The sequence below is a fragment of the Delphinapterus leucas genome, chromosome 9, assembly GCF_059928025.1.
Source record: "Delphinapterus leucas isolate spDelLeu-1000000601 "Yukka" chromosome 9, BTC_Dleu_Yukka2, whole genome shotgun sequence".
Classification (NCBI taxonomy): Eukaryota; Metazoa; Chordata; class Mammalia; order Artiodactyla; family Monodontidae; genus Delphinapterus; species Delphinapterus leucas.
The window spans coordinates 59249333-59263036 of NC_143137.1; the positions used below are offsets into that span (position 1 = coordinate 59249333).

The following is a 13704-nucleotide window of genomic DNA, read 5'->3' on the forward strand; positions in this document are numbered from 1 at the left end:
ATGTCACACAGAGCTGTCACATGAGGGTGGCATATAGCTGGTGCTTAATAAATACCTGTTGAATGAATAAATACATTCAGTAACACTTGTTTTTTCAAAACCACGATAATTAAGATCGGTGAACAATGAAAATAATGACCAATCCCAGCTATCAACCCACTGGGTTTTAGTTGCTGTCAATGTAGCACAATTCTAATACAATGAGATAATTTGGAATCTCCTTCAAAGTTATTTAACTGAAAAACAGCTTTACATAGAAATATGCATCTTTAAGAAAGTAAAACATCTCTTCTGCAGATTCCATGGGGTGCATCCAACGCTATCTCCGTATAGATGGATGATTTCCATCTATATCTGTTAACCATAGTAACTTCATTTTGACAGATGCATCCGTTAGAAAGGCACTGTTTTATTTACACGGATATAAATATGCAGTACTTAGAAAGGTGCTGGCATCAAAACAGTGAGTGAAAATACTTTGAAAATAATAGGTTGGTGGGGAGGAACCTACCACTATCACTAACTCATCCAAAGACAAAATAAATGAAATCCCAGACTTTCATTTAACTTTTCTAAAGCTAGAAATGTGGCGTGCTCACAAAATGACACAAGACAGACTCCTCCTCCTGCACTCTGTGGAGGATAAATGTTGGCACCTAGCCTACCAGGTAGATGACCTCCACTGCTTGAGACTGTCGATGTTGTCAGGCCCACTGGGGTTCACATAGTAAAGAATATTCCAGGCAAGCCCCCAGTGAATTGCTCTAAACCTCTAAGCAGCAGCCAATCATTTCCTGCTATAAATCTCATCAATCTCGTCTAACCCTTTCATGGCCAGGATCCACAAGCACCCATCATCTGAAACTCTCAAAAGCTGCAGAGTGCGTAGAGGAAAACTTGTGGGATACCACTGCCAGCTGGAGAACAGGAGGAATCTTTAAAAAAAAAATTCTCTCCTTTTTCTTAATCCCCAAATTTCTACAGGAGATAGTAGCACAGAGACGAAGAGATAATCATCTGGTAAGCACTGTTTAAAAATCAAAGCGGGGGAGAGCGGAGCTGCTTCCACCTCTGCACGTGATTATACAGTTCTCTCTCCTGCACTCGGGGAAATCGGCTTCCTCTTTTAACGGCAGCCAGCTGGTTTTCCAGAGGTGCCTAGTTAGGGTTTACTGAGTGCACACCCACCGTTCTGAGTTACATGCTGCACACAAAACCTGCCGCTGCCATCGGGTGGGAAAGAGCTGAAAGGAAGGCGTCCTGGCCCGAGGCCTGCCCGTCCTAAAAATGCAGCCCGCATCAACCCATTGTGGTCAAACTGGCGTCTCTGTACAGACCCGGAGCTCCCAGCCAAAAACTGTTAAGTCTCACAGGATTCGGAGATGGCTTTGCCTTAAAGGAGGTATTTTTCTAAAACGACGCTTGTCTGTGAGTGGATTTATTTTACAAACACCATGTAAGCACAACACATGCTCTGGAGGCTTTTATTCTATAACCCTGACCTATAGAAAGCCGAGTAAGAGTTAAATGTAAGAGGTCCCAGGTCTTCGGTTTCTGACTTCCACAAATTCAAGAGGTTGGTTTCTGTTAACCATAAAATAAAATTTAGCATTCCTCAAATTGTTTCCACATAACTTATGAGTCCTTTCACAAAGAAAATAGGTCTAAAAGCCTTCAAACTATGACTTCAGACTAAACAAAATTATCTCATTTTGATATTCAGAAAACCGGCAGGCATGGCAGTTGGGCGATGCCCTGATGAAGTGCCTCTCTGTGGGGCAGAGCCCAGCTTTCATTTCACAACACGATGCTGGGACGGTGACACCAAAACGGGACTCCAGTCCCACCTCTCCCAGCACAAGATTGAGGGAAGAAGATCTTCTGCCTCTTTTGGAAGGGTTAGGCTTCTAAGGCGGTTAAGAAATCACCCCATCTTTCACAGGAAAAGCAAATGCCAATTATCTGTTTCTCAGAACATCTCTAAGTAATTTCTCTTTCCAGCCTTTTGAAATGGTCTGGATTTTTGGTGGAAAACAAAGAAATGGTAGGTCAGAGACCAGTGTCCAAAAGGCAACTGCACGTGAAAAGGGGTTGGGTGACGCTATCAAAGAAACACCAGGAAGCAAGTGTGCTCCCTGTTACCCACCTGCCTCTGGGCCTCGGCCAAGTTGAAGGGCAGAGTTCCCTCTTCCAGAGGAGCGATCCGTTCAATGTCGGCTAATGTCATACGTCTAGAGGGAAAAGCGAGCACAAGCAACAACAGAATACAAATTTTTTAAAATTTACATTATGGAATTTTAAAACGTTTCCTTTCTTGTTTCCCACATTTCAGAGTCATCTTTAATATGGCTTCTTTTTCTCCAGGTTTGCTGCGGTCCTCCTACCCCACCTCCTAACCTCCCTTTATTAAGCTAATTAAAAAAAAAAAAAAAAAAAAAAAGAGCAACTTACCCCCGTGGCTCATATAAATCTGCTAACTGAAACAAGATGTCAACTTCCATGGGTGTAACCTGACCAAATTTCTGAGCTGCCAGAACAAACTCCTCTGTATGGAAAAAGAGTTAAAAGGGAAAGATTCAAGAAGGAATAGCCGCTAAATGCAGCATTAACTCAAGGCACAGGAATGAGCGAACATCACCAAACTTTATTATTAACAGTCGTAGAATTCAAGTCAATCCAAATAGGGTAAGAATTTTTGCAGTTCTTTCCTTTATCTGGAAAGAGTGTACAGAATAGCGTCTCTAATATTGACTCTAAAAGCTTGGTGTCATCCAAAGGCTTTGAATAAATGACACAGGAAGCCATTCAAATTGCGGGTCAGGGAAAACCAGGAAGGAGATATGAAACTCAATATGCATAGGTCCCAGGATGTAATATTAATGGAGCTGTGGAATTCCGAAGGGAATTCTCTGTTTAAAAAAAAAAAATCCCATTAAAATGCTGATATCTTGATCAGAGATTGTCAATCAACACACACTGTCAGCAGTGTAAGTTTATGGAATTCCTTGTGTACTTTTGAAGGTCACTTTAGAGGATGCCAATTTAGCTCAGGTTTTAGTAAGATTTGAAAACATTTAAGAAACTTTACATGGTTCCCTCATTCAAAGACCGTCTTGGGTTTATTTAAAATGTGCTGAAGATTGTTTTGTCTGATCTAAGGGTGGAGAACACACATGTACCATATGGTTAATATGTGTCAGTGGGACAGAAAAATTTATAACGTAAACTCCTGGTTGTCTTCTTTACCCTAATAATAACTCACCAAGATAGTTGCAGGCAAGAATTCAGATTCTCACTTACCCTTAGTCACCTCTACATCTTTCCTGTTGCCAGCCAGAGTGCTGTAGATCTTTCTAATGAGTTCCATGTTGTTAAGGAGTGAATTAAATCCATTAAAATAGGAGAAACTAACTTGATGGGACGTGGTACCTCCAGCAGCCTCAAATAAGTTGAAAATAAGAGGGGGGAGAAGAAAAATAAACAAAGCATTTATAGAATGAAGAAGATTCAGAAGTATGTACATCAAATGCTAGTTTTGGAAGTAATCAAGAAAGCATGTATAGAAAGAAATGTTTATAAGCATTTTTCTTTCACATTAAAAAAAAGCTATAAATGATTTTTAGAAGTAACTGCAACTAATCATGACCAGAACTTGTACTCTCCACAAAGTCCTAGAAAACTAAATACATGTGTAGGATTATAACAACAGAACCAGTAGTAATTTACAGAGTTCAAATTTCAATTGGAAATGTTTTATAAGTTTGTTTATTTCATCTAATGAGCAATCCTTAAAAGCTTAGACATGCAAAACTCTATTATACACATGCACACATGTGTATACTTATACATGCAAAACTCTATTATACTAACACAAACATACTAAGAAGAGTGGTCAATCTAACATTAATATCATGATTTGTCATGTTACTTATAAGTAGTAATAAATCAGCATTAAGTACAGACTTTATATTGGTAGGATTTCTAGCAAACAAGCATATTGTGGTAAAATTATGAGATGTCATATGCTTTGATGAGGGTTAAGACTGGTCAGAATTCTGATAAGCAGAATTTGTAAGAAACCATATTTCTTCATGGGGACAAGGAAAACAGCATGTCCATTATGAATGGAACTCCAGTTTGAGGTTTCAAATATCTTGCCTTCCCTAACAAGGCAAAATATTTTTATTAGGAAAGCACTTCTTTATAAGGTAACAACCACATAAATCTTCACTTACTACTCGTTTGAAATAGCTGATGTGAGAGCTGGGATAGCGAAGGGGGGGGCCAAGAAAAGGAGCGAGATTAACACAGTGCCGGAGTGGAAAAGGCCTTGTCAGATCACCGCATCTCCAAAGAGAGAGACCAGAAAGAAAAAGAGGAAGAATGAAAAGCTCCCCTTATGGTAAGCATTGGGGCAAACTCAGGTGATGGTGAAAACACTCAAAAAGTCCTCTCCCTGGGATTAACAAAGGAAGAGTTACCATTGCATAAGGGTCCCAAATCTGGGGGATCATCACAATTACCTAGGAGGCCTCAGAAATTAGATTCTAGGACCTTACCACCTGTGGATGGTGAATGGGTAGGCTTGGAAGAGACCTCAGAATCCGCACTTTTAATAACTATCCCTGATGATTCTTAAGCTCCGTGACCAAGGCTTGGGAACCACCACCACAGAATGTTCCAGGACACCCTCAGGGTCCATGAAGGAGGAGAGTGGCTGGACATCCACTAGGAGGGAAGCTCCACGACACAGGGCAGCAAGCCTCCGCCCACTGCATGTGCCAGTGTCGCCTCCACACACATGCTGAATGAATGAGTGAATCCAAGGGTTAGAGTTCCTGTTCTGCTGACACCTCAAATACATCTATGCGCACTACCTGTTTACAAAAACCACTTTGCCTTGGAGAACAGGTAAAAGCAAAGATCAGCATTTAACATACCTCAAAATATAAAGCAAATTAATATGCGATTATATGTCTGTTTTTCCTTTTTAAAAAAGCCAGTTAATACATTTCTTTAAGATAGTCCATATCATCCAGGTAACAAGTTAACCTACCCACTAAAACTGGCAAAGCACTCTCTGTAAGTTTGGTAATGGATGCGATATCACTAAGAAAATAAAAAAATGTTAGTGTTTAAACATAATCTGTAAGACTTGTTCTTACAATCCCTTATTTACTGAGCTTACACCAGGTAGAATAAACTATTTCATTATGGCAAGTTACAACCTAGGAGGAAGGATAAATTGGGAGATTGGAATTGACATATACACGCTACTATATATAAAACAGATAAGTAATAAGGACATACTGTATAACACAGGGAACTCTACTCAGTACTTTGTAATGACCTATATGGGAAAATAATCTAAAAAAGAGTGGATATATGTATAACTGATTCACTTTGCTATACACCTGAAACAAACACAACATTGTAAATCAACTATACTCCAATAGAAGTTAAAAAACAACTTACAGCTACAAGACATTCTTCTACAAAAGGTGTCAAGACATGAGGGCGGATGGTGACCATGATGTCTCGGAAGTCAATGGCTGTGACCTTTCCGGTCCTGGCATTGTCCCTTTGAACAAAGGCTTGCTTCGCATGCTCCAATTGTATTTCCTGCAAACAAAGAAGGTGAAATACTTCATTTATGTTTCCCATTTACTACCAATGACTGCTCAATTTCAAATCGGGGTGAAGAAATATATACATTATATCTTGATTTACTAAGCCCCACACTTGTTCAGTGGCACTCCCAAGTTATCTCCTTCCAAAGAGAGAACTTTGTTCAGACTGGTGAACATGTCTTGAGAAAGTACATTCCTTAAATTTCTTACCCAAAGAAACCAAATCACTTCCATGTTCTGCTCTAGTCCAAAGACACAAGGAAAATAAAACCTAGAATGAAGCTTGGCAGGCTCAAAGATCTGGACAAACCCTGCTTAGGGGATGCAGATGATCAAAGGAAAAGCACCTACAGGGACATTAACCTCTCTCCAAAGAACACAGAAAAATTTTTAACGGTAACTTGGTTCACACACATGTGATGTAACAGCAGATTGAAAAGGGTGGCTCTGCTCAGGAATGTGCTATTCCTCTACACTATTGGTATTTGGGGTAGGTTAAGCCTTTGTTATGGGGGCTGTCCTATGCATCCCTACCCTCTTTCCACTGGATGCTGGTAGCCCCTTTTCCGCAAGGCCATGGCAATCAAAAATGTCTCCAGAGAGGACCATATGTCCCGATTGAGGACCAATACTCTAGAATTAGGAACTGGATGGTACATGCATCAGAGGTGGCAAAACTGTGGCAGTGCCATTGGATATATGTTTTAATTCATATGATCTAAGGACAGGAAGCCCAACCTTAGATTTCTATTGCTATTCTCAGCGGATAAGTGTATCAAAAAATAAAACACGGTCTCCCGTCAAAACCCATCATGTGCTGTGTAGGAGAGGCATCCCTTCTGCAGAGAGTATTATATTCTCTTCCTCAAGACACTCTGTCCATTTCCCAAATGGGCCCTCAGAGTGAGATCTAATGTCTATGAAATTAAAAGGCATCCTGGATGTGGCTTTCAAGGACTTTAAATTATTTAAATTTAAAAGTTTTATTAGATGATACTGAGGAATTAACTTTTTTTTTTTTTTAACTTTGGTGAGATAATGACTTACAGTTTTATGAAAACTAACTGTCCTCATGAAGTAGTGCAAACTAAAGTGTGGGAGAAATGACATGAATCTGAAAATGCCTTGAAGTATCCTATCTCCCTTCTCCTCCCACAGAAAGGTGGGGAGATAAAGGAAGACTAATATTGATAATAATTGAAGCTGTATAGTGGGAACACCGTGGGTCATCATATCTTTATCCTTACTTTTATGGGGTTTGAAAGTGTCTACAATAAAACATTTTTAAAGGCAAAACAATAATAAGAATCAGAGTTCTTATCCTATTCAAAAGCCTCTTCTCGGTTATAGCATCTGCCAGTGTTGATCCGGCCTGGAACTCTCGTCTGGGACCCTAATCTTTCTAGTATTTCTTCCACTCACTCCTTAAATAGGAGGCACGTGTCAGCCCTCTGTCCTCAGGTCTTCTCACTCAACTCTCCTAGGCAAAGACCTCCCCTCCCTAGGTCTTCTTATGAGATTTCTTATAAGGCTTGACTCCCAGATCCAAGTCTCTCACTCCTATCTGCTGCGCCAGAATTTCTAACTGCTCAGTGAATATACTCATGGGGGTATCTTGTAAAGGCCATAAAATCACACGTCGCTAAATCCCCTACTATATGTCTCCCACCCAGCCCTCAAACCTGGTCCTTCTCCCATGTTCAAAGCTTAATTATTAGCATGCTGTTTTCCCGGTCACTTACCCTAGAAACCTGTCATTTTCAATTTTTCCAGCTTCCTTTCCCCCAGAGTAAACCAGTTACTACATTAAGCCACTTGGACCTTTGAAAGTTCAGTCAAATGCATCTTTTCCTTTTTATTCCTGACCACTGGTTCAAGGCCTCCTCAGACCACGGCTGAATGGCCACCATGGGCCCAACTGTCAGTCTGGCACTCCTCTCTGACCTCTGCATCCACCTTGCACACGTCAACAGCTGTCTTTCAGCATCTCAAATCTGACTTCAAGTCACCCTCAGCTGAAACCTTTCATCGTAAAGATCTATCTCCAAAGCAAGGCTCTCCAGACCCTACAAGGAGTTACTCTCAGCCTGGTCTAGGGCACCCCAGGCCCAGCCTGGACAGACCTTCCACACATCCGGGCCTTTGTCCACACTCTTCCCTCCACCTGGCGGAGATTACAGCCTTCTGCTCTAGCTCCTGAAATCCTACCACTTGGTGGCTCAAATGCCACCACTTAGGTAAATATAACCAGGCCTCCTAACTGCAAATAACTGATCTGATCATGCGGCCTCCTGCCTGAACCTCAATTATAAGGCTTGTCTTATTCCATCCTACATTATAATCAGTTATTTACATTCCTGTCTTTCCCCCTCCTTGCCAGGAAAAAGAGACTGTGTCCTGCTCATCCTACTTATGGTGTGGGCAGAATGCTTTAGATATAGCAGGTACTCAATAAACCAGGGACATAATCTTCAGTGACAGGTACTGTATAAAACCAACTGAGTGAACAAATTACAATGTATTGAACAAAAAGGGGTCCTCTGCACAAGTGTCTCCAATTTAAAAGGAAGGACGAAACCAACTGTTAAACACCCTGTAGTGAAAAATGACCACAGTATGTATTCAATTGAAAGTAAATGAACACAGTCTTGTTTGAATCGCTAGACCCACTGCTAAAGCTATCGTAAGCCAAGATTACTCTCAACAATACCAGAAAGTGCGTTCAGTTATTTACCACTTCCCCTAGTTTATAACTGAAATAGTCTCGGGGCTCCTCAGATCATTATATCAAAAGCAGCATCAGTTTCCCTGGTCACTCCAACTCCTCAGAGAGCAGGAAGCCGGCACACTGAGACCAATCCATCCAGAATGTCTAACTGGGAAACAGACACCCAAGTGGGGTTGATGCTCCCACTGCAGGGCAGGGGGTGAGTCTGTAATGGGGACAAGTGGCATCACTACGCATTTCTGTGCACGATTAAACATTTAGTAGCGGGAATCCCGCAATCTCGGTACAAGAAAGCACTTCTAACCCTAACAAAGGACAACTTGAGAACACATTTCCAACAGTTCTTAAAGATTGGGGACACTAAATTCCATGAAAAACAAGGTGGATCCAGGTAGTTCTCTAATAGTAGAGTATAGTAAAAACGTTTAGTTATGTGTCTCCCCAAAATTAAAAGTAGCTTACTGAAGATGGGGTTGCCTTCTGAAGAACATCTGTTTATGTCATGACTATTTCTTCTTCTGGGTGAGGAAATGAAAACTATTACCTCAAACGATAAAACAGCCACGATAACAGCATTTTGGAAGCATACATTACCTGCCAGTGTTCTAAAGTGCTTTGTAGTGATAAACAGCAACCCTATGAGGCAGGAACTATTATTAACCCCACTGTAGCAGGTGAGGAAACGAACGTCTCACTGACAGGAAGCAGCAAAGCTGGAATTCAAAGCCAGGCAGTCCCGCTGCACTGACCTTGCTCCTAATACCCCACAACACTGCATGGGAAGCCTGGATAATGCTGCTGTCAGGAATTTGATTACAAAATATGATTTGACACTTAGGAGTCTTCATAGCTATAAGAAGATAAACATTCAATTTGCTTTTCAAGTATTCCAGTGCTCTAGATTTTTCTGTAGGCTATTTTCACGAGAAAACAATAAAATTCCCCAAACTTTTTCATTAAGGCAAAAGTCTCTGATGCGCTCTCAAACACCAGGATTGTCCTCCTAACAATAGCAGAGACCATGGAGGAGAGAAACCAAATCTAAAGGGCCCTCTCCCAGCCTTGCTCACGACCTCAAGAGACTGAGGAGGAGAAAGACCAATAAGGAGGCCTTGGGGGGAGCTAACATACAGGTACTCTACAGATACTTAATTCAAGAATGAGTGACCTTTGAAGCAAAGAGCCAGGCTCACTACTCACGGTAGGCTGACTTAACATCAAAGCTCTCCATTGGCACCTCTCCAGCTGTTTAAGGAAAACCTAACCCTATTCAGGGCTACCAAGACAGTGAAGCATCCAGATCTGAGTCCAGAGGGGTAAAGCTGGGACGGCGAGCTTTTGGTATGCATGGTGTCTAGAGCATGGGTAGTTACCGTTCATTTCCAAAACGAAAGGGACCAGAATGGAGAAACTCGTCCTTCGTGCGGGGGAGAGGAGAACAATGGGAGACGGAGACGCAACAGTTACGTTCAAATATTTAAAGGTTTAAAGGACTATCAGGTAAAAAAGAAGTTAGACTGGTTCTCTGTATTTCTTAAAGAAAAAAAAAAAAAATCAATGGAGAGAAGATAGAGGGATCAGGTTTCAGCACGAAACACAGAAGTATTTAACCTGACTATTCAGCAATGAAATGGGCTACCTTGCAAAGTAGGGGGTTCCCAGTCACTGGAAATACCTGTTCAACTACTGGCTGAGAAACATACGTCAAGGAATTTTATTTTTTTATTTTTTCATATTCTATTTTATTTCATTTTATACAGGGGGTTGTGGAAGCAAACTGTTATAATGACAAATCTGAAGTTTGGGACAGGAATGGGCAGAGTTCAAGTATCAGTCATGGCGCTCCTCGCCGGGAGGGCTTAGGGAAGTGTGTTTATATCTCAGAGCCTCAGCAACACCTGACTGCACCGAGTGGTAAAAACTAGACGTCACGTGCGACCGGCACTTAATAAAAAGTAGCTTTGATTTTGGTCAAGGTGAATGGTTTAAAAACCTCTAAAGTCAGTTCCAATATAAGTTCTTGGAGTCATTAAAAAAAATCACCTAGTAGGTAAGGAACAGTTCTGCTAAGTCATTCTGAACCAACAGCAGGAACAGAGACGAAGACCAGTTAGGGTGGAGGATAACAGTAACAGCTGAGTGCCTGAACACTTCTACAGGCCAGGGGCTCTGCCAAGAACTTCAAAGACAGGACTTCATTCAAGCCTCACAATAATCCTGTGAAGTGATAACACCTTCATCTCCCAGAGGCACCCGAAGCTTAGGGAGGTTAAGTAACTAGTACAACGTCACACAGCTAGGAGGTGGGAGAGGCTGAGATCTACCAAAGTGTTGTCGGATTCCAAACCTGAGAATTCCAACCACTAACGTACGCTGCCTTGGGTAAAACTATAAGTAAGGGGATCATAAGTGATCTGGACAGATAACTGGAAAAGAGATTTTAAGAAAAGTTTGGGTGGTGATTTATATATAAAAATGGAACAAGAGTTGCTTAAAGAATTCTCACCTTGGATGATGGGAGAGATAGGAGAATCTACCACAAAAGAAAATCCTTAAGGGGAAAGAGATGAGGTAGTTGACCACGGGGAGAAACTTGGAGTGAGATAAGCTTTGCCTCCAGCTACAAACAAAAGAAAGCCAGAGGTACAGGTCGAAATGTAAATCTGAGAAATGCAGACAACAGGATTTTAGGGGGAAAAAAAAAAACCCCAAAGGCTAACATTTACTGTTGTTAAGCGCAGGCTATGCTCCAGGGACAGCTGCGTTTTCCTGCTTCATCTTTCAATACCCTTATAAGGTGGGATTACCCACCACCTCCATTTTGTAGATGGAAAAATTAGGTAAAGAGCAGCTGAGGGTCGCATGACGCTAAGGATGAAACTGGATATGCCAGCCGGGCGGTCTGGCTCCAGAGCCATATCCTTATCCTACGTGGACTGCCCGTTCCTTTTAGGGGAAGGCCTACCAAAAACCAAAAGGAAAAAAAAAAAAAAGTTGTAAAAATGGATGAGATCATCTACAATGCATAGGAAGAGCAGGCAGATGACAAAAATGGAAGCAATGCCTAAAAGAGTACAGACAATAAAATCGATGGCCTGAGACCCTGTGGAAAACCCAGAGAGCTGGAATGAAGGCACGGCTCTCCCGAGAGAGCTCTTGTCAGTAACAGGCCACAGGGCGCTTCCTAAATGCTGTTGATGGAGCCAGGAAGGACTGTAAAGAGAAAGGGCCCTCCTTCACCTAAGGCCAGGAGGTCACAGAGCAAGGAGCTGGACGGCCACCTCTAAGGCTCCAACACGTGAAAGGAGGCCCAGTTTCTCTTTACATTTGCCAGTGAGCTGTTTTCTGTTCCCTCTATTCCGGTACGTGATGATTAATGGACTAGGCTTCTACTGTAGCAGTTTCCAACTACTTTAACACACCCATTCAGAATGCTGCAGGAGGGGAAAAAAAAAAAAAAAAATCAAACTCTTCAGAGTTGCTAGCTGTACAGAAATACACATATATAGGGGTTACACCACTTTTGGTTTAACATTCATGCTTCTAAGAGTTCCAGGCCTGTCATTTCCTTAATAATCTCCAATTTTCAAGTGGGTATATTCTGAATGCAAAAATTCTCTCCACCTTTATTCAGACGCGCAAGTTCGTGCTTCAGCCTGAAAACAATTTATCAGGAACAACAACAACAACAAAAAAGACCAACAGACCCTCAAAACAAGCAGCAGATCCAGATGATTTATATTAGACTTATATTATAAAGCCAAGAACACCAAAAAACACCCGTGACTACTTTGCATTTTTGTGTTTTGTATAGTTTTGAAATTAAAAAATGTATATCTAAAACTTTAATAACGGGTTATCAACAAAGATATAATTCAAAAGAATTCCTTTTTAGGGGTGGTGGTAGAAGAATTCTGGGGAAAATGCAGGTAATTATTTATGAAAATGAGGAATAAAAATGTATAAAGAAGGTTTGCTTATAAAATATGGTATTATATTTAGCCCTATTTCAAATAAATTCTATATTACATCAAGTATCAGGACCTCTACCATTTAATATATAAGTATCATTTTCATAATCCTATGTTAATTTAGAGGAAAAAATTCTAGTTAAAATAAAGATCCACATATTTTTAAACTGAGTGAAAAATGGAACTTGGCAATGCAATAGGTAGAGAGATAAGTAGTTCCCATTCTCAACATTTTTCTGTGCTCCCCACATTCAGCCTATGCAGTCAGACTTCCAGAGTTCAGCGTGAAATTTCATCTCCAATTCACTGGGTGGGGTCTCTAATTAAAAGGGTCTTTAGTAGCAGTGCTGCATGTGACACTGCGCACACAGCAACACCTTGACAACAACCAGTACAGAGCTTTTCCATCTCCATTTCCTCGCTCTTCTGATTCAACGTTAAACTTCACAGTGGGTAACAGCTATATGGTGTGTTCATTTTCACCAGGATGTTACTGTAAAAGCCTGCACAACAGGCTACTCAACAAAACAGCTAGCTGATGAACACCACGGACACAAAAGCACAATGAATTCTGATTTCCTTTGCCCAGAGAGCAGAAAGCGCAGTGCGAATGAAATGAATCCTGTGTCTAATTCTCCAAGTGACCAGGCTATTCCCCCATCTCTGGTCACTCGGCGCCAAACTAGCAGTGGTTTCCATTTGGACACAAAACACAATCTCGTCTCTTGGAGAAGCTGAGGGCAAAACAACATTAGCTGCCTTTACTCATTATTTCATTTTGGAACATCAAGTGGTACTGTATTTATGAAGCAGTACCAAAGCTGTATCACAGACTCCATCTGGTCCAACTTAAAATCAACATAAAAATCACACCCATGTTAAGAATGCAAATATAATCATGGTCTCTGGCTACTAAAGATCCAGGGTCTAGATATTTTAACTAATACAGATGGCAAGTTGGGGTACCCGGGGGGGGGGGGCGGCACAAATGGCTTGGGTTACTCAATCCTAAGTAAGGACTTTGTTAGTGGTCCACTGGCCTGTTTAAACAATTGTGGCTTCAGCAAGTTCTACTACAAAGGATTGTTTTTTGTTAACACCTGAAACGCTCTTTCAATTCCAAAGCTTGAGAATTTGATGTTGCCATGGTTGAAGGTTATGTTTTCTTTTGTTTGGTGGTGATGTTGGGCTGGCAGGGGGAGCAATTCCTTTTTTAACAACACAGCCTTTTGTGCTGAAAGTTTTGCCTTAAACCAGGATACCCTAACATACATAGTCGCAACCCTATGACTCAGAACAGCTCACTACTAGGAGCAGCAAATCTCTGGCCTTCAGAGGGACACGCTGGTGGTGGGACACCACCAGCACCTGGGGC

General features: G+C 41.3%; 1 protein-coding gene across 5 annotated transcripts in view; it reads right to left on the bottom strand.

Annotated features, from left to right (window-relative positions):
- The window catches only part of SLC25A13 (solute carrier family 25 member 13), a 244604-nt gene that overhangs the window by 112242 nt on the left and 118658 nt on the right, over nt 1-13704 (bottom strand). For all 5 annotated transcript variants that reach the window (XR_016394318.1, XM_022586487.2, XM_022586453.2 and 2 more), the window contains 4 exons: nt 5476-5622; nt 3301-3439; nt 2452-2545; nt 2147-2231 (listed from right to left, as the gene is read on the bottom strand). Coding sequence is in view for 4 of the 5 variants with exons in the window: in XM_022586487.2 (XP_022442195.1) it covers nt 2147-2231; nt 2452-2545; nt 3301-3439; nt 5476-5622 (465 nt within the window). In the remaining variant the exon portion in view is untranslated. The remainder of the gene's footprint in view (nt 1-2146; nt 2232-2451; nt 2546-3300; nt 3440-5475; nt 5623-13704) is intronic.